The sequence below is a fragment of the Echinops telfairi genome, unplaced genomic scaffold (assembly GCF_000313985.2).
Source record: "Echinops telfairi isolate 266 unplaced genomic scaffold, ASM31398v2 ScPeMD7_7424;HRSCAF=8462, whole genome shotgun sequence".
Classification (NCBI taxonomy): domain Eukaryota; kingdom Metazoa; phylum Chordata; class Mammalia; order Afrosoricida; family Tenrecidae; genus Echinops; species Echinops telfairi.
Genome location: NW_022111324.1, coordinates 4,637,357 through 4,658,688, shown reverse-complemented (window position 1 = coordinate 4,658,688; position 21,332 = coordinate 4,637,357). Strand labels below are relative to the sequence as shown.

At 49.0% G+C, this 21,332-nt stretch overlaps 1 protein-coding gene across 1 annotated transcript in view; it reads left to right on the top strand.

The window, feature by feature from the left end:
• The first annotated feature begins 382 nt into the window (after positions 1-382).
• LMX1A (LIM homeobox transcription factor 1 alpha) overlaps positions 383-21,332 on the top strand; it is a 209,144-nt gene continuing 188,194 nt past the window's right edge. The window contains exons 1-2 of the mRNA XM_004706764.2: positions 383-507; positions 2,824-3,010. Coding sequence (XP_004706821.1) covers positions 432-507; positions 2,824-3,010 — 263 coding nt within the window. The 5' untranslated portion in view covers positions 383-431. The remainder of the gene's footprint in view (positions 508-2,823; positions 3,011-21,332) is intronic.

Sequence of the window (21,332 nt, the reverse complement as noted above, 5' to 3'; positions counted from 1 at the left end):
CTTACTCTCTTTCCCTGGTTCACACCCCAGTAGCCACGTTCCCCTCCCCCCCTCCCCAGGCGTCCCCACGGCCCGCACCAGTGGAAGTTGGGGCGGAGTCGGACTCGGGATAGGAAACCTGGGCCTGAGGGCAGGGAGGGCGGGGGGCTGGGGAAGGAGACACGCAGTTGGGGGGCGGAGGCCTAAGTACATAACGCGCTGCCTTCGAGTGAAATCAGATCAGTCGAGAGGTTCTGGGTGACTGGTCTGTCTCCCTTTCCCTCCCCATTGCTTTGGGCTGGACTGGACTCTGGGGTTCGCTCAGGTCGTCTTGGACACTCCCTTTGTCCTTTCCCAGGAGTGCAGCGTCTTCGGGCGCCTAGCCCTGGCGGACACGGACCCCAGACGCTTCGATTCCTCTCTTCGCCAGGTCCACGCGGCCCAGCCTGATCATGTTGGACGGCCTGAAGATGGAGGAGAACTTCCAAAGCGCCATCGAGACCTCTGCCTCCTTCTCCTCGCTGTTGGGTGAGCGTTCAGGCCGGGCGCCCCAGGCGCACCCTTTTTCTGCCAGGCATTTGGAGGCCAGGGAGCCCTGCTCCCTGCCTGCTCCCTGGCCTCTGGGCGGCGGTGGGGGAGCTGGAGTTTCCTTTCCTGCATCCAGTTGAGCCCCTTCTTTGCGGTCTGTCAATTCGTCCCCGTGGGTTAGCTTTTCCACCCCAAACCAACAAGCCTTTCAGTCCATAAGTGTCCCGCACCTTAGTCCCAAAGCCTCGAAGGGTCGGCGGGATTGTTTGCAGGCGTTGGAGTGGCACATGATTAAAAAGTCCCAAGACTGGGATTTTAATCACAGAGCTGACAGACGTCTGATAAATGCCTCCCTCTTCTGGGCAGCCCAAGGACAGGGATCCGAGACCCCAGGCCTTTTGAGCTCCCAAGTTCGAAGCAGTTTCACGTCTTCACCAAGGCAGCCCCCGCCTCACCTTCCAGCACACAGGCTAGGCTTTTCCAGGCCGGCGGGCAGCGCCGCGAGGGGATTAGCTCCCGCGGCGGGGCTCTGCCGCATCTTTAATTAACTGGAGCTGGATCCCGGGTTCGGCGGGTCCCCTAGTCCCCAAACCCTTTCTTAGCGATGTACCAAAGACCACAGCAGTGTCCTCTCGAGTCTCCCAGAGCTGGAGCCAAAGATTATTGCTGCGAGCGGTTCCTCCTCCGCCCCTTTTCGTCTTTAGTGAAGATTTGCAGCCTCCGAAACCTTACCTAGGGTCGCTATGAGTCGGAATCGACTCAATGGCTGTGGGTGTTGGGTTTGGTGCTTGCAAACCTGGGGAATGGGTGTTTCCTTTTTATTTCATTTTTGTAGACGGAGGGATTTTCGTTTTGTCACTTTAACCTCTTTCCTTCACTCTCAATTGCGCGAGTGGGGTGAAATCGTAGGACTAGACAGTCCAGTCGGAGAAATCACAACCGGGAAGCACTCTCCCACCACTTACCCCAGATGAAAAGACAAGAAAGCATTCTACTCTCCCCTCTTTCAGCTCTCCCAACTGGAAAGTCCACACTGTCCAGCCTGTGACGGGTGCGGGGCCAAGAGAAGGCGCTGCCAGGGCGCCCGCAAAGAGCGCCCTAACAGGCACACTGACGGCGGGCGTGTGCTCGGCTGGCCTGCATTCCAACCCATGTCCTCACCCAGCGCCAGGACACCCAGACAGGCAGAAAGGAAAGGAGGTTTTGAGATTAAGAGTGCTCTCACTCTTAAATGTTAAAAGAGTTTTCCCGAATTATAGCCTTGCCTATGCCCCTAAACCTCTAGCCCAGCTCTGGACCCTGACCTCCAGAGGAAAATGTAGCTGAGAAACGGGGAGGGACTGAGACCCTTTGGGAAACCACGCTGAAGAATTCGGTACCAGGGATAAGATCTTCCTTAAACAGTTGTGAAATGTGCCTGCACAGGCGGCCTAGTCCCCTCTCAAAAAAGAAAGAAAGAACACACACACACATACACACACACACACACACACACACACACACACACACCCCTTATCTCCCAAACCAAAGGAACGCAGCTGATAAAAATTCGAAGAGTTAGACAGAGGATTCCCTGTTTTCACTGAGCCTATTTGGGATCAACTGCACCCTAAGCTGAGAATCTTGCCTGGGACCCTACAGGCATATCTGGGCCCTAAACTCCCTTCTCTTCCTTTTCTTTCCCTTATCTGGGTATCTCTTAATTATGACGAAGACACAAAAGAAACCATTTGCTTTTGGCCTTTCAGCCAAGTCACAGCAGTTTGGAGTCCACTGGTTTCAACAACATTGGGTTTGCTTTGGAAGAGATGGTTACGATTTTTCCTTAGGATCAGGACTTTTTAGAAGAACTATATCTATTCGTTACCCCTAAGAAAAATTAGCACAAACAATGAATTTTAACAGAAGAAACAAAAAGTCGTTTTACTCGCAATTTAAAAAATAGCAGAGACAAGCGTAACGAGTGATTTAACTACGAATGCCGGTGTGATAAACTTGGGAGCGCTTTTGCAGTCTTAATTTTACCCGGTGCACGCACGTTTGCGCGCTTACCTGGAATGCTTGATCATTAAAGACCACTCCGTGATTTCCGCTCCCTCTCCCGCGGTGACTCCAATCTTTCCTACCACATCCCCGTTCATTGGAAACGTCCCTGGGTTTGATTTCTCTCTGCTCTCCAAGTCTTGGCGTGCTTGCTGATCTGGGGACTCCTGGAGGAGGGAGGCGGGCGAGGCGGGGGAGGAGGCTCAGGGCCCTGAAGGTGTGGTGGCTCCAGCGGGGTCCGGTTCACCGCGGGCGTCTTCTTGTTGGCTGCAGGAAGAGCGGTGAGCCCCAAGTCCGTCTGCGAGGGCTGTCAGCGCGTCATCTCGGACAGGTTTCTGCTGCGGCTCAACGACAGCTTCTGGCATGAGCAGTGCGTGCAGTGCGCCTCGTGCAAAGAGCCCCTGGAGACCACCTGCTTCTACCGGGACAAGAAGCTCTACTGCAAGTACGACTACGAGAAGTAAGTGGCCGCGCCGCGGGAGCGGGTCGGCACGCTCTGCGTTGGCATCCGCGTGCGCCCGTGACTTTCCATTTGCTCACCCACACCCGCCTTGGAAGGCGCCGGAAGCACCGCACACCTTCTCAGAGAAGCAGAGCGTCCTCACTCTCTGGCTCACCCAGCGCCCCTACGGCCCCAGCCCTGTAGAAGCGCTCGCGCGCTGCGCTCCAGAGTCCGCCCTTCTGCTTTTCAGCCCACCAGCCCCCTGCCCCCGACCCAGCCCTTCCCAGAGACCCTACTGGGGGGGGCCGGGGCGACCCTTTCAAGCTTCCATCCCCACCCCATCCCAACCCCGCTCCCTAGAGTGTCCTGCGAATGCCCAGGGGCCGTGTCTCTCTCCACGCGTGTGCGGGACCGCGAGGCTGTGTGGGTCGTAAGGTTTGGGCTCCCTGCGCAGGGTTCACGCCAGGCTTTGCAGAGCCTGGTGCAGACTGAGGCCTCTTGGAAATGGCGCCGCCGGCCCTTTCTCCCGAGCTCCAAGAAAACCAGTGTGGCCCTCCCGCTCACATCAAAGCGGGGCTACCTTCCCAGCCCCCTGTTTTTCCAAAGCCCTGGCGCACAGGGACTCTATTCTGCAGTGTGCACGCTCTGTCAGGCCTGCAGTGTGCCACTCAGCAGGTTCGGTTCCCCGGCTCCACGCACTAGCGTGGTCTTAAGAATGGGAGGCAGGTCTGGGCGCCCTTTGAGCAATCGAGGTTTCTGCTGTGCGTAAAGCCTGCAAGAGTTGAGGGGATTTCCTAGTTCACCACAGGGAAGCCTCGGAGGAAGTCGGGCTGTAAGAAGAAGGAATGGCTTTTCCTTGCGGAAAATGGCTAATTAGAGACTTTGCTTTCTCCAGGCCCTGGAGGGAATTGAAGGAAAGAAAAGTGGCCAAAGCAAAGGCTTCTCCTTTGCTCTAACAGGATTGGGCTGTGTGATGTGCGCGCCTGCACCGGCAGGGGCTTCTGCATTTGTCGCGGGGGAATAAAAGGGACAGCTCACAGCTCGCCGTAAGGATCATCAAGGGAGGTTTAACTCAGAGTAACGAGAGAGAGAGAGAGAGAGAGAGAGAAGCTTCTTTACATGTTATTAAAAACGCACAATAAAGGGAGGGGTGTGCGGGAGGAGCGTCTATCCGACAAAAATTCCAAGGAAGAACACAGCTACCTTCTTTTCCCTATTGCCTGAGCTAGGAGGTTTACCCAAACCGATGGAACGAATTGACCTAGTGAGCACACACAGGAAAGCCCTTTCTATTCCTCAGGGGTGGCGCGCTTCCACGGGATGACTGACTATTTCCCCACCTCAGCTGTGGGAAAACTACAGGTAACTTCTGTTTTCCTTGCTTTGAAAGGATAAGAACTTGAGGTTTCCAGAATATTTTAAAAATGCGTGCTCAATGAAAAAAAATGCGTGCTCAATTTTGGACTGCTTGACAATCCACGGAAAACTCCACAGGACCCCTTCACAAAGTGATCAGGATGAAAAACCCATGATCGCTGTGAAAAAAGTTGTCAGCCTCTGATCTTGGCTAGCTGTTTATCAACACAGTATCTGAGTGAAACCGAACTTTGTGGGGACTTGGCCAGATTTTGCCTACACATTTTCAAGTGTCACGCTTAGATCAAGTGTCTCCCACGAAGGTTTTGGTATTGTCCGGGCCCAATCTTGATCTTTCTGCTTATACACGACTGAAATGTCCACATCCTCCAGGCACAACACTAGCACATTCAAACGTACTGGAGCTTAGGGAAGGATTTGGGTTGTGAATTTCTATTCTGTTTGTTAAGGAAAAAAAAAAAGTCGCCAATCAAAGAAGGCTTAAGGGTCAACACAGCTGTCTGGCCAGTCAAATCTTCTTTAAGGAAGTCAGGCTATGTCAAGTGGAGAAGAAACAGTTGTTGTAAAGTACTTAACACAACAATGCCCCTTCCATTCCAGCCCTCCCAGTTCTTCTTCAGGCTTTGGGCTTATTAGACCAGCAGGGTCAGTTCTCCCGCACAAAGCTATTTCTGCAAAGAGAAAATTACCCGGATCAACTTGCCAGCTGTTGGCCAGAACGGAGGAGATTTTACACAGGGCGATGGGATGGGCTACATCAGCCAGAGAGGTGTAGCTGTTCTGAAGGTTTACATTTTAATTCTTAGATGTTTTCTGGAAACACAAATGTCCAGATCAAGTCAATGGTACTCTATCAAGCTCAGGGCACAGTGTCAGCACCAGTCTGTACTCAGCCGCCTCAACTGTCTTTTTAGATAATTCTTGTCTCTTTTCTATTTCCTCCACCCTGATCTCAATCTTCTTCCAACGAAAACTGGCTCTGCTATATTTCATATTCCTGATGGTCTTGGTTTATGTGATCATGGCTGTAGGAGAGAAGCTGGAAGCTTTGTGTTGTTTGTTTTTTAATTAGGCTCAGGCCGATCCTTTCATCACCATGTCTTTTTATTGAGCACTGGGCTAGGACCTGCGGAAAGGGTTGGAAGCCTGCCTTCAGGAGGCATATCACCTGGTACTTCGTCATCTGTGGGACTTACCCGAACCATGATGTCATATGCAAAAACCTCTTCTATTTGGAGGGCAGGCCAGGCATGAAACAGAATGATTCAAAATGACTGGATCAAACAAAACAAACAACTGCCCCCCCCAGCCCCCCGCCCCAAAGGACCAGATCTTCGTTACCCAGTGGAGACAACTCAGTTTTGGACACTGAAACAAATACAGGGTGTCAGATGTGGGCAGATAGCATAGATAACTTTTTTTCTCCAACAATTGTTTGTAAAAATAGTCTGCTTGCTACGGTGGTTCCTTCTTAAAATCTCAGGCTTGGGTGGATGTTCCGTGGTAGGACCATGACAAAGATAAGTGATAAAGCCATGACTAAATCATGATTACTTGGGCAATGCCCTGGCTCCCCAAATTGACACAGTGCAAGTGCTATTTCTGCACATTTAAGCGAAATTCTAGATAGCCAGCATCTAGCTTTCTGTGAAGGTCACAAATATCGCCGCCATAACCAAGAGGGTTTCTCTACCGACTGTTGTCCTTTGGACATGCTTCTCCAGCTGATGGTAGGTTTTGCATTTGGATTATTATCTACTTGACTGAGGTGTCAGACAGTCCATTCAAAAGTGGACACCCCAGCCTATCAGCTCTTGTAAAGCCGGTGAAAGCCAGAGCCTGTCTGTGTAAAGTGGAAACCTGCCAGAGAAGGAAAACTCAAGTGTTTTCCAGCACAGTGAGGGATAGAACAACTGCACCCTGTCAAAGGCAGTAACCTTTTGAGACCCGGAAAAACAAGGCCTTCCTGTTGAGTTCTGGCTCTTACAGGGTTCCTTGTGGTTGGCACATCTCCATGATGTTTCATTTTAAAGAAAATTGAGTTGAAAGTGGCCTCATGAACAAGGCCATTTTTCAAAGGCTTTTGGGATGTGTTAATCAATATTCAACTCAGACACTAGATTGCTTAGGGAATGACTTATCTTCTGATCACCCAAAGCAAAGAAACATTTAAGGCTGCACTATATAAAACAGCAGCAAAAACTGACTTATGAACACTCAGAACTTAAGAACTAGAGATGCTCTTCATTGCCCATGGAATGTTATTATTATGATTTTTTAATTAGCTGTGTAGCTCGGTAGGATTTTAGCATTTACAAAATAGATACAGCTGAATTATACCATCTAAAACACTTTAGGATGTGATAGGTAGGCATAGGCATCTGAAACCTGGTTAGCAGAATATTTATCTGTATTTCTAGTCCAGGGGACTTCTATTTATGTGACTGTTGTTCCCTATTGAACCAAGTTCTCTCAGATCTTGTTACTTTTGAATGTCCCCTGAATTTGTTCCAAACAAATACTGCAATTGGACATTAAGTCAGATGGAGACAGAAGAGGCTGCTGAAGAACAGGAATGTGGTAATACAATAGATAATTAAGCCTTCTGGAAAGGATCCCACATTTAAATCAAGTTTATATTGTTTCTTTCAAGTGCCTGGCAGCTCGGTGAGTTAGGGGGGGCCATCCCATCGCATATGAAGTTTATCATGATCCCTTCGATTGCTCTGGGCATCCTAGGCGCAGTGTGGGATAGTATTGCTGTCATCGGGGCCATTCTCACAACATCCTAACTCCCCACATGTCAGCACCTCCCAGGCCTTGGGAAACCTGGCCTCAGAGGGCTGGTGGAGGCTCTCTCCCCTTGCCCTGGTCTCTTGAAGCTGGCCTGTTTTCTTTGGGAAGAAAGGGGCTGAAAGGGAGGAAAGAGGGCGGACACAGCCTCTCGCTTTCTTCCCCACCGCTGATTGGCAGCCCCTTGGTGAACAAGGCCGAGGTAATGATCTCCATAGGCTCTGTAATGAACTCGTTCTGCATTTCATCAGGACAGTACAGGATGTGTGTCTGGCCGAGAGCTAGCTTGGTTTTATTATGGTGACATGACTTGGAGATCAAAACCGGAGCACGCAGTTGCTCGTAAAAGGAGCTCACAGATGAAATTACAGAGGTGATAGTTACATTTTTCTTGCCCTTATCTGTGGCGGGACCCAATTTGCGAGGTAACAAACAGATGTTTGCTTCAAACTGCAGAAGTCAGGGGTGGGGTGGTGTGGTGGGGGCGGGCTGCTTAGCTCGGGCTCAGTGCAGGTGCCTCGGCTATGGTGGTGTTAGCACAGAAAACCTCTCTCTCTCCAAAATTTCGTTTTGTTTTCTAGTTGCTTGTTGAGGGTGGTTGGAAGCATTCTTTCCTTGAGGTGTGTTCCCGTTTTGTGTGACTTGGTCCTGGGGTGGGGCTTTCTTGGAATCTCTTCTTTAGAAATTTGATGTTAAAATAGATCACACAAGTAGACCGTAAGCGATTCTGGGAACTAGATATGAACATTGCCTTTTGAGGCTTGTGGGGAGTCATTCAATCTTTATAGGCACGTGAAGAGGTTATTTATGCATCTAGCTGGCCATCATGCGGCGTCCTGCAAGTCTTGTCATCCGTCTGACCAGGAAGTCCATAGACGTTGGCTTCATTTTTATTTATGACTATTGTAGTCACCAAGATGCTGTCATGCCTTTCGGTCAGCCCCTTCATCTTTTGAGTATTGAATCCGTTTTTGTCTATAGTGAGAGCCAGTATTCTCCCTCTAGGGAGACCATTTCCATGTACTAATTCGTCAGCTGATGATTATGGTTTTGGCGGTCTAGGAAATGATTTGGGTCACAGTGTGTAGCAGGGAGCACACAGGCAGGAGTTGGAAATACTTGGGATAGCAACAGGAAGGCGTGTGTGCTTCCCGGTGTCCTTGCGGATCGCCAACGGCCTCCAGTCCGAAAGGACCCAGGCTGACTCAGTCCAGTTTTCAGCCGGGTAGTAAATTCTGTGGACAGAAAGTGTGACATTGTCCACTGTAGAGAGATGTTACAAAACAGTCTCTACCCTAAAGAACCCGGTTTGAAATCCTTGCTCAGCTCTGGTATTTTTCATTTCTTGATATAGAAACTGTCTGTCTCACGTGAGTTTTAAAATGCTATTTGCCCTGCCAGAGGGGCTTTTTCAGTTGAGTGAGGGGTCTAGGATTAGTTTAGCTGGGTGGGTGACCCAGAGGGCCAGGGAGTGCCCCTCCCCTCTGCACAGAAACTGATCTGGGTTGTTGATAAGCAAGAGGGCCCTGTTGCCAGCACCTTACGGAGTCGCCAGCAGCCAACATTGACGCATTGACCGTGAGTTGGTTTCTTTTCTCTTCCTTATTTAAAAATATGCTTTTTGAGAGGATCTTAGCGACGTGCAGAATGGGGTCGTTGCCAACAGCCCTTGGCAACTCAGTTTTGTGGAAGCTGGTGATTGTGAGAGGTCAAGTGTAGAAAAGATTCTGGGAGAAACTAGCAAGAAGGGGTGGAGACAGCAGACTCCTGTGGACGGCCCGGCTCTGGCCTGGTGCTGACAGGTTTGCACGTTCCCCTTGACCCTTTGTGGGCCGCTTTAGGCCATGCTCCAGTCAGTTTTCCTACCACTGACCTCGACCGACCGACCAACCGACCGACCGGCTGCAGCTTCGTGTCTCTTGGCCGTAGTCTGAAAGGCAGTGGGCCCGACCATCTTGCTGACATGCAGCAAGCGCCATTGAATGTCAACTGGTTATTTCCACAAAACAGAATTATCTGAGGCGAGATTCATAAAGCCGGCTGGCCCTGGCATTAATTAGCCAGAGGCTTAGAGCTAAAAAGAGGTTGTCGGTGCCGTAATCTTGCTACATGTTTATTTTCACACTACCGAAAATAAATAAAAGGAGACTTAGGGTGGGGATTAGGTCTCTCTTGGCAGTCGCCCGCAATGCAGTCAGAAGACAGCGGGAACACGCAGGGAGTAGTGGTGATGGCGCGCCAGGAGCCAATCCATGGCCACTCTCAGCTCCCTGCCCCGAAGGCCTGCGGGGGGTGGGGGGCAGGACATACAGCCCCCATCGGGGAAGTTCAAGAAAGATTCTGAGACCCTGCCCTGGACTGCTCATTTCAGTGATGGATTAAGGCAGCCCACGCCTCCTGAGCTCCCATCACATGCCCCCCGCACTCGGCTTCCCTGGGACATCCTGGCACCATGGCAGAGTCCTCACGGTGCCCCCGGAGGCCAGGGCAACTGAAAACACAGGCCCCGCTGCCGCTTTGCCTCGCCTGCTAACTGAAGTCACAGGAAACACATTGCTCTCCCCAGGCTGGAGCCCAGGATTGCAGCGGAAGATTTTGAGATAGTAGCACATATGTCCGGCTCCTCGCGACGCCGCTTGGCTGCCAGTGCCTCTCCACACCATTGGGGTTCTATCCTCATTCTCCTGTGGTGGTCAGGCCCAGATAGATGGCTGCCCGCTAAAGAGTGGACTCCCCATGTCTGGCAGGCCCAAACAAATCCTGTTGACTTAAATAGCTGCTTCAGCAGTCAGGCGGGCCAGGAATGCCATAGCTAGACTTCCTAGAGCCTCCTCAGGGACCCCCTTGTGACCTGTGGCCCTCCACTCATTGACTCGTGTGAAAAGTCGGATCGTACTGCACTTCAGCACAGCAACGACTTCATTTATTCCCCTCCTTGGCGGTTCTTGTAGACTGCTGGTTTCCTAGTCCTCTGTGGACTCCCATATTTAGAGCCACCCGATTGTCCCCTTTGCTGCTAGCCTGTTTGCTGTCCTGGAGCTGGCCCCGACTCATGCACTGCTGACCAGCCCTTCGCCGTCCCGTGAGTGGTCTCACACACTGTTGATTCGTGTTGTAGGGGATCACCAGGCCTTCCTTCTGCACCCACCTTCAGTTGGAAGTGCCACCGAAACCTGTTCTGTGCTTACATAGAAACATGTGAATCTCTACTGCGAGGTGGGAAGTGGCTGTGTATGAGGGGTCTGGACCAGCCACTGAACCTGGGTCTCCCACACAGGAGGCGAGAACCCCACCCTTCTCGCCCTCACTGCCATCAAGCCGACTCATAGTGACCCAATAGGACAGGGTAGAACTGCCCCTGGGGGTTTCTGAGACCGTAGCACTTTACAGGAGTTAAAGCCTCATCTTTCCCCCCAGGGGAGTGGCTCTTGGTTTCACCAAGCTGACGTTGTGGTTAGCAGCCCAAACGGACGTTGTGGTTAGCAGCCCAAAGCATTGCCAGGGCTACACACACACACACACACACACACACACACACACACCTGTGACACGGCCACCTAGTTACAATCAGGTTGCAGAATCCCATGCTCCTGGCTCTGCATTGCCAGGGCTACACACACACACACACACACACCTGTGACACGGCCACCCAGTTATAATCAGGTTGCAGAATCCCATGCTCCTGGCTCTTCTCGGGGAGCATTAAGGCACAGTTCTGAGAGTGCCTGGCACCTCGTTGGAGAATCCTTGAAGTGCTTGAATCTCACAGGGCCCAGGGAAACAGGAGAAGGGGTGGTGGGCGAGAAGCCTGGGGAGCCTTTCTGCTAAAAAGTGCCATCACTCAGTGTTCTGCTGCTCCTCCAGTCTCGGAGACCCACCCTCTGCCTTTCTTCTTGAGCATGGGCTTCTGCAGCTGGGATGGAAAGAGCCCTCTGGGGCCCTCCCCTCCCATGGCTATCTCCACCCCTTCACTTAGCTGCAGCCTCTGCTCTGCTCAGAATTGTGTTGCCTCCTCCCTAGCTTCAGGAGCCTTTCAAAGGATTTTTTTTTTCAAAACAAAACATAACAAAACACCCCCTCCTGTACTCCAGATTAGCTTCTTAAGCTCATTAAAGTTCCCTTAAATACCAAAACGTTGGGCTCCTGGGGACTATCCCCCCAAACCATATTTTCATTCTTAACATTGTTGTCACTCACTGTGCAGAAGATTAAAGATTAAGAACAGCTCCCTCTGGGCCCAGGAACGTCCCTTCCAACTCGGCAGGAGGGTCCGAATATGTCTTTGTTGGTGCCCCGACAGGCAGAGGCTTCAGTGTTGAATGCAAGCTGATGCCAGCGTGGTCGGGGCTCCCCGCTCCAGCTCTCCCTCCCCGAGATGGAGCCCAGAAAAGGGAAAGGGAGAAGGTAGGACTTCGGCAGGTTTCCGGAGCCTGGAAGTCCACCTGGGACCTGGCAGACATGGGGGTAGAGCCCATTCTGACCGCTGGGGACCCTGTGCTGTGCAGAGTTGAGCTGCACTCTGGGAACTCAGGAAGCAGATCACTTGGCCTGCCTTCCAAAGTGCCTGTAGGTGGGCTCGAAGAGCCAGCCTAGCCTCTGGAAGTTGGGCATTTCACCATGCCCCTTACCCAGGGACCCTGCTAGAAAGAGCAGAGCCTGGTGTCTGTGCCTCCCTCAGGCCTCCCAGGCCCATCACAGCCCAGAGGCAGGCTGCCTGTACCTGCCTTTCCCTGCTGCCCCTTCCTGTATTTCGGCAGCCTTTCCAAAGCACCTCCACAACTCAACTGCACCCCTCTGCCACTCCCCCCCCACCCTAATACAAACTCCTTTCCCTAAAGCTGGCTTTTGGAGAGAGCTTTCTGGTTTTGACAGTGGAACAAATCCTTTTTAACATAACCATCCAGAGTCTCCTCCCCTGCTGCTGCCCCCCCCCCCCCCCCCCCCCCCCCCCCCCCCCCACCCTTTTCCTTGGAGCCCCTCCTCACATTGTGGCAGGGGTCCCTATTGTGTCCGTGTTCCCAAGGGAAGGGAATGACAGCCACCATCTTCATAGAGCAGCACAAGGCTGCCAGCACGGATAAGAGCCACTTGGCAGTGCAATGAGGAGGACTTGGGGAATCCACCAGGGAAGCACCTCCTGGGAGACACCACCCTGCATCTCTTTGGCTGGGATTTCTCTTGGCTGCTCTGCCTCTCTTTCTGCGCCTTGGGTCCTGGAACTCAGCCCTAGCCCTGGCCTCCTGGCTTCATTGTCAGGATCTCAGACAAGCCCCTCCTTCGTACTCATCTTATGCCCTGATCCCATCTTTTGACCGTCTACATTTCAAATTACCTGCTCTTAGCTTGCTGTCAACCCCGAGATGATGTTATGAAAGAAGTCACAATGGGATGTACATGGTGATGTGCTATTCATTCAGAGGTATCTTTTCATGGGACGGCGTCTGTCAAAGGCATGACTGACCTGTGGTAGAATTTCAGGCCCTACAGTGGGGACAAGTAGAAGAGGTCATTTTTGGGCAGGATGCTAACAAACAGCACTGTGTGGGGGCGGTGAGTGTCTGTGTGTAGGGCTGGTCCTGTAGGGAAGGCACTCCCCTCCTTTCCTTCTGAGCTATGTTATCTTTGCACTGCTCCATTGGTGGGGTTTTTCCGTGTCCAAGGTCTTTGTCAGAGGAGGACAGATGTTGGACAGGTGGGCACGAATAGCTCACGTGCTGCATATCTCCTTCCATTTCTGGGAACATGATTTGGAACACATGTCCGACTTCCATGGATGTCCAAGCCACAATGTCGTCATCTTCTCAAGGGAGAGTAGCCACAATGGCCTCAGAGGGTTATGGTGAGAGTCAAGATAGTGGACATGAAAGCCTTTGGGTCAAATGTAGATTACTGTTCAGGCTTGGGTTTTATTCTTTTAAAAAAATCATTTTATTGGGAGCTCGTACAATTCTTACCACAATCCATACATCCATCCATTGTGTCAAGCATATTTGTACATTTGTTGCCATCATCATTCTCAAAACATTTGCTTTCTACTTGAGCCCTTAATATCAGCTCTTCATTTTGTCCCCTCCTTCCCCTTCCCCCTTCCTCTCTCCCTCCCCCATGAACCCTTGATAATTTATAAATTATTATTTTGTCATATCATACAATGTCCAACATCTCCCTTCACCCACTTTTTTGTTGTCCATCCCCCAGGGAGGAGGTTATATGTAGATCCTTATAATCAGTTCCCCCTTTCTATCCCTCCTTCCCTCCACCCTCCAGGTATTGCCACTCTCACCAGTGGTCCTGAAGGGGTCATCTGTCCTGGATTCCCTGTGTTTCCAGTTCCTATCTGTACCAACGTACATCCTCTGGTCTAGCCAGATTTGTAAGGTAGAATTGGAATCATGATAGTGGGGGGGGAGGAAGCATTTAAGAAGTAGAGGAAAGCTGTATGTTTCATTGTTGCTACTCTGCAACCTGACTGGCTCGTCTCGTCCCTGTGACCCTTCAGTAAGGGGGTGTCCAGTTGCCTACAGATGGGCTTTGGGTCTCCACTCTGCACTCACCCTCATTTACAATGATATGATTTTTTGTTCTTTGATGCCTGATATCTGATCCCTTCGACACTTTGTGGTCACACAGGCGTGTGTTTCTTCCATGTGGGCTTTGTTGCCTCTGTGCTAGATGGCCGCTTGTTTACCTTCAAGCCTTTAAGACCTCAGATGCTATATCTTTTGATAGCCAGGCACAATCAGCTTTCTTCACCACATTTGCTTATGCACACATTTGTCTTCAGCGATCATGTTGGGAAGGTGTGCATCATGGAATGCCAGTTTAATAGAACAAAGTGTTCTTGCATTGAGTAAGTACTTGAATGGAGGTCCAATGTACATCTGCTGCCTTAATACTAAACTTATAAATATATGCACGTAGATCTATTTCCCCACCATGCTATATAAATATATTTACATATGTACATGTCTGTATTTAGACCTATGTAAATACCCTTTGTCTCCTAGTTATTTCCTCTATTTCCTTTAACTTTCCTCTTGTCCCACTATCATGCTTAGCCTTCATTTGGGTTTCAGTAATTTCTCTCGGTTACATTGCCATTACCAGGCCTCTCGCACCCTCCTTGCCACTAATTCTGGATCACGTGTTGCTCCCTTGTCCCTGGGTTGGTCAACACCACCTACTTACCGCCCCCTTCCTCTCTCCCACGTCCCCCTGGAACCATCGGTCCCATTGTTTTCTCCTCCAGACTGTTTATCCAGCCTATCTTATCTAGATAGATCTGCAGAGATAATAATATGCACCCCAAAAAACAAGGCATAGGAAGATAAAGCGACAAAAGAGAACACAACAATGACAACCAAAAAGAAAACCAGTGACGGGTTTTATTCTTGTCAGGGCTTTTTTTTTTTTTAATTCTCTGCTGAGTAAACGCATAAGCATACTCTTGTTGCGGTTTAGTTGCGTGCTCTTATGTTGCTTCTGATAGCGTAGGACTGCCCCATATTGTGTTCTAGGTGGTCATTTTGTTAGGAGCAGATTTTCAGGTCTTTTCTCCCTCAGAGCCGCTGGCGGGTTGGAACCACACACTTTTCAGTGAGCAGCCAAGCACTAGGAAGTATGTGTGATCACTCAAAGTCAGATCATGGTTACGAGCATAGGTTCTAGAGGTCGAGTGTCTGGGTTCGGTCCTTGCTCTGTGGTCCACTAGCTTTGTAACCTTGGGGGGAAAAGCAAAAACAATAAAACCCCAGACTCACTGCCATCGAGTCAATGCTGACTCATGGTGACCCTTGAGGTTTTCTAAGCCTGTAACTGTTTACTGGAGGAGAAAGCCCAGTCTTTCTCCGGAGGAGCAGCTGATGGTTTCCAACTGCCAGCCATGCGGACCGCAGTGCAGCGCATCACCACTGCTCCACCAGGGCTCCAGCTAGCCTTGGGGAAGGACCTTACCTGTCTGTGCCTGTTTCCCTTTACTGTGGGGGTAGCAATAGTAACCCACCCGGTCATTTGGGATTCATGCTTAGAAAGTGTCAAGGTCAATGCCTGGTCCATAGAAAATGCCATCCATGGGTTGCTTGGGAGAAAACAAAAGGATTTAAACAAAAATTTCAGAGGGCTTTCATATATGTTATCTCTATTAGGCCTTGCAAGAGTTTTAAATTATGCAACAAACAAACAAACAAAAACCCTGTCCATTTGTAGCTTAGGAAATAGCTGCTCCGAGAGGTCAAGAACTTGTCCAAGGTCAGGCTGCTTGTAGAGAGAGAGGCTGGGTGCTCTCCCTGGCCGCTGACTCCTGGTCCAGTGGCCTTTCCTCTAAACCACACCATCTGCTGCCCGGGTTCCCGTGCTCACACCCCAGTGAGATCACAATTCTCAGTTGTCCTGTTGATCTAGCTCTTGGAAAACAAGTCCCCACCTGCTAGATACTTGAGCTTCGAGGCAGCCTTCCTATGGTTAGCTGTTGATAATATTCTGTGGTTTTAAAGGAAGTCTTCGGGGTTGGGGCTTGCCAGAGTGTTTATGTGTGCTGGAAAGGGGAGACTGGGCACTCATCACCCCTATCTGTCACACTCCTGCACCAGTGTGAACCCCACTCCCGCTCCATCCCAGGCCGTCTGCACTGCTCCCCAGCATCCTGTTAGCCTAGCTGCTCTCCCCACTGGAAGAAAAGCAGAAAGGCTGCTGTGCACGCTCCTTCTCTCTAGCTCTCGGGTTTTTTCTTGTTTTGGGAGCATCTGAGCATTTGGCAGCAGAACTATGAAATCTCAGCTCCAGAGCCTTCCAGACTTGGCTTCCATGGGGACACACCAGCAGCTGTCCACCCATTCCTCAGATAGACCCTTTCCAAGTTTCCTTCCGAGCGGGGTTGGGTTTTCAAACACAGCCCAGGCTCAGCTAGGAAAGAGCTCACTGTGGCCTCTGTGAGGCCAGTTCGCAGAATGGCGAGGTCCCCTCCCTTGTTTATTACTTGGATTGACTGGATCAATCATGGGATCATGGGAAAGTAAGCGTTCCTATAGAGCAGTACCCCTCCCGACTCTGATGATGCACTTTCTCTGAAAACTAGTTCCACTGAATCTTAGAGAGATGATATGCATGCCCTGAATTTAATCTTTGTACGCTGTTGTTCAATAGAAACAAAGTCATTTAGGTGATGTGAGAGCAACTGAAATGCACTTCAGTTATGTATTTTGACTTATCGAATGTAGAATTAAATGGAATATGATAAACCAGCCTGCTCATTAATTGACGTAATCCTTCCTTTATTTATCAGACAGGCATACTGTGCTTCTATATGTTTTAGGCATGTAAAAACAAATAAAATAATGCACGGACATATTAAGGGTCTAGCAGAGGCTAGGTAGAGGCATCAATAGATAAAAAGAATCAACTGTTTTGGAGAGGCAAGAGAAGAGGGACAGGGAACTGACCTTGCATGACTGCTTCAGTCATATTACTCACTGCTCACTCTCCTCACTCCCTTATCACAGTTTGGACTGTACAAGGGGCCTCAAAAAGTCATGGAAGAATTGCATTATCTCTGGCTTCCTTGTGTCCATGAAGTTTGTGTAGCTTGCATGTTTATTTATTTACTGATTTATTGTCTTTCTCTGTCAGTCGATCATAAGCTTCATGAGGGCAGGGCCCCTTCCCGTTCTTGTTTCTCTTTAGTGATTTTTTTTAGCCCTTGTGCTCTCAGCATCCCCAGCATGATATGCAGTGGGCATTTGACAAATACATCCTGATTGAATCCATACAGTGAGTCAATGAGTGACTCTTGTCTGGGGTTAATGAAAGCCCTTCACTGAAGAAGTGACATGCGAACTGGCTCTTGGAGAAGGGATGGGGCTGTGGGAGATGAGTACGTGATGAGAGTTTTCCAAGTGGAGAAGAGAGAATGTGCATAGTGTACACACTGTCTCCTCCTTCCTGAGGAGGGCCCTATCAGTGTCTGCAGCCACTAGTTAGGGCAATGGTGGTGGCCACAATGCCAAGCGCATGAGGGCAGGTTGGTTTTGGAGTGTACAAGAGTTGGCACCTCATGGGGAGGAATTTGTAGCACATGTGCAGGACATCATCCCAAAGTCAGCAGCAGCCAGTGGAATGATGTGATGATGTCTCTTTGGGGGAAGGTAATTCTGGTGCACACTGAGGCCTAAGTAGGAATCAGGTGGAGATGAGTGGAAGAGAGACCAATTGGACAGTTGTTGCTATAGACTTGCTACTAGTTGAAATTGAGTGGATTTTGACTCATTTTGATCTTATGTAACCGGGATTACTGCCCTAGAGGCTGTAATCTTTACCGGATCACACTGCCAGGTCTTTCTTCCATGGAGCTGCTGGTGGGTTCAAATCCCCAGTCTTCTGTGTGCTTCCTCTTTGGGCCACTGGGGTTCTTCTGCTATAGATCAGATGAGAAATAGCAAGGTATGAGGGAAGGTGGAGACAATGGACTGGAGAGGACAAATGTGATGGAGCAAATCCTTCTGGCACCTGGTGGCTAGAACCTGATGCTTCTCATTGTTTACTTACTGTTTTTATTGAGATTTGGGTTGAAAGGTTACAGTGTTAATAGGTTTCAATTCAACAATTTGTAGGCGTTTCGTTTTGTGACATTGATTGCAACCCCCACAATGTAGCGGCACTCTTCCCACTTAAAACAATGACTTAAAAGAGGGAAAGAAGGACAGGGAGGAAGGATTGGCCGATGATCCAAAAAGGACCAAGTGGGTAGTCTTGTCAATAACTGATGTAAGGAATTGAAAAAATAAAACAAAACCAAACAAAAAACCCAACTAGAGCAGATTTGGGGCAGGTCGGAGTAGACATTGAGAAGGATTGTGGACACGTGGGACATTTACATGAGCTGTTCAAGGGCAATTGCCAGTGAAGATCTGGAAACTAGCTTTAGGCTCTATTAGCATGTCAGGATGGGGAGCACCAGGTTGAATGTGTCTTGGGGGAGTCTGTAAGGCAATGGCATGGGAGCAGGTTGAATAACAGCCCCCCAAATATATGGCAAGTCCTAACGTCTGGTTGCTAGGAAAGTGTGACCTTACTTAGAAATAAGTTCTTTGCAGACATAAGTTAAAGATCTCAAGATGAGATCATCCAGGATTTATGATGGGTCCTAAATCCAATGGCCAATATCCCTGTAAGAGGAGGAAAGGGGCTGGAGACACAGGGACGCACAGAGGGGAAGGTCTTGTGAAGACAGAGGCAGAGATTGGAGTGATGCATCCACAAGCAAAGGGCCATCAGGAATGAAACCAACCTCAATGGCTACTTGATTTTGGACTTCTGACCTTTGGCCAGTACTGAGATAATTCATCTCTATTGTTCTAAGTTACCCAATTTGCATACTTAAAAAATGACACTCTTAGGAGACTAATGTACGCAGGGAGGCATTGAGTGATCTCAATTGCCTGTCTCCTTCATCTTGTTTGTGATCCACGTAGAAGATGGGTTTAGTTAACACCAGGGGAAACAGGGATCTCCACGATAGGGCAGAAGAAGGAGGTTTATAGAGAACAGCGTATGTGCCCTAGGAGCTAGAAACTCTATTAAGAAAGTTTCCTTGGAGGAGTGGAGGGGGATCATTTTGGTGTGTCCTACAGTAAACAGAAGTTGAAGAGGTGAAAGGAGGGATTTGGCAGAAGGTTTTTAGAAGATGGACAGTTAAAGCTAGAAGAAAGAGGGAGATGGAGGTAGAGTAAAAAGTGATTTAGGATGGACAGAGAGAGCCTACTTGGCAGCTACAGTGACTTCAGCCACGAAAGGGAGGAATTCACAGATCTGAGAGAGAGAGTGGCATTCCTGGGAAAAACCTGGGAATGGTCAGGTACCAATCTGGAGCAAAGGTCCTGCTCTTGCTTTGTCCTTTTCCATCCATCCACCCCTATCATAGTTTTGGAATTAGCTGGGACTTCACCATCTCCTGACAGGACAGAGACCAGCAGAAGGTGGTGGGCCTGTTTCCCACCACTCTTCAGGATCCTTTCTGAGGTGGCCATGGTTGCTTCCCATACAGTCTCTTTCCCAAAGGTCCCCTGCATTATGGTTGGAGCAGACTGAGACTGCTTTTCTTTCAGATACCAGTTGTTTTAGTGTGAATCTTACTTGTCTGTCTGCCCACCCCCACCACCGACACACTTTTCCTCCCTTTCTTTCTTTTGTTTTAAATCATTTTATTGGGGGCTTGTACAACTCTTATCACAATCCACACATCTATCCATGGTGTAGCACATTTGTACATTTGTTGCCTTCATCATTCTCAAAACATTTTCTTTTTACTTGAGTCCTTGGTATCAGCTCCTCATTTCCCCCCTTCCTCTCCCACCCTCCATCCGTCATGAACCCTTGATAATTTACAAATTATTATAAATTTTTCATGTCTTACACTGTCTGATGTTTCCCTTCACCTACTTTTCTGTTGTCCGTCCCCCAGGGAGGGGGGTTATATGTAGATCATTGTGATCAGTTCCCCCTTTCTTCCCAATCTTCCCCTTCACATCCTGGTATCTGTACTCTCATTATTGGTCCTGAGGGATTTATATGTCCTGGAATCCCTGTGTTTCCAGTTCTTATCTGTACCAGTGTACATGTTCTCAGTCAGGCCAGGTTTGTAAGGTAGAATTGGGGTCATGATAGTAGGGGGAAGAAACATTAAAGAACTAGAGGAAAGTTGTATGTTTCATCTTTGCTACACTGCACCATGGCTGGCTTGTCTCCTCCCCCTAACTCTTCTGTAAAGGGATGTCCAGTTGCTGATAGATGGGCTTTGGGTCCCCACTCTCCCTCATTCACAATGATATGATTTTTTGTTGTTTGATGCCTGATAACTGATCCTATCGACACCTTGTGATCACACAGGCTGGTGTGCTTCTTCCATGTGGGCTTTGTGCTTCTGAGCTAGATGGCCACTTGTTTATCTTCAAGCCTTTAAGATCCTGGACACTATATCTTTTGATAGACGGGCACCATCAGCTTTCTTCACCACATTTGCTTATGCACTCATTTTGTCTTCAGCAATCATGTCAGGAAGGTGAGCATCATGTAATGCCAGTTTAATAGAACAAAGTGTTCTTGCATTGAGGAAGTACATAAGCAGAGGCCCAATATCCATCTGCTACCTTAATCCTAAACCTATAAATATATGCACATAGATCTATTTCCCCATCATCATATAAAAATATATTTACATATGTACATGCCTGTATTTAGACATCTATAAATGTGCTTTGTCTCCTAGTTCTTTCCTCTATTTCCTTTGACTTTCCTATTTTCCCACTATCATATTCAGCCTTCATTTGGGTTTCAGTAATTCCTCTTGGTTACATTGCCCTTGATCAAGCCCTACCAGGCCTCCTATACCCTCCTTGCCATCGATTTTGGATCACTGTTGTCCCCTTGTCCCTCGGTTTGTTAACACCACTTCCCTTCCCCCGCCTCCCCCCCTCTTATGTCCTCCTGGGAACTGTCGGTCCGTTGTTTTTTCCTCCAGATTGTTTATCCTGCCTATCTTACCTAGATAGACCTGCATAAATATTAATATGCACATAAAAACAAGACAGAGCAAAAGAAAACAAAACAACAGCAACAAAACCAATAACAAAATAAAAAAGAAAGAAAAGCCTGCAAATAGTTCAAAGTCTGTTTGTTGACCTTTAGGAGTGTTTTCCGGTCGAGTCTGATGGGGTGCCATGCCTTGGTCCCAAAGTCTAGTTTTGGTGTTCCCTGGGGACTTACTTGCTCTGCTCCCCTTAGTGTTTTGCTGTGTGGTGGGGTCAGATTGGGTGCAATTCCTGCACTGTGTATCCAGAGTTGTCCCCTGTTAACCCAGGCAGAAGATGGACTTGCTTAAAGTGAGGGCTCCCGATGCTCCACGGTTGAAGCTACCCTGTTTCCCCCAAAATAAGACAGTGTCTTATATTAATTTTTGGTCCCAAAGGTGTGCTAGGTCTTATTTTCATGGGATATCTTATTTTTCCATGAAGAAGAATACGGTACGCATTTATTGTTGAACACCAAAAAAGGCAATTTATTACCTGTATACGGTACGGTAGTAATTGTCATCACAAACCAGCATAACCAGACAAACTGTGAATCCTACAGTATCAAGAATTTCTTGTTACTACCATTATTCCCATGTACAACAATCTAT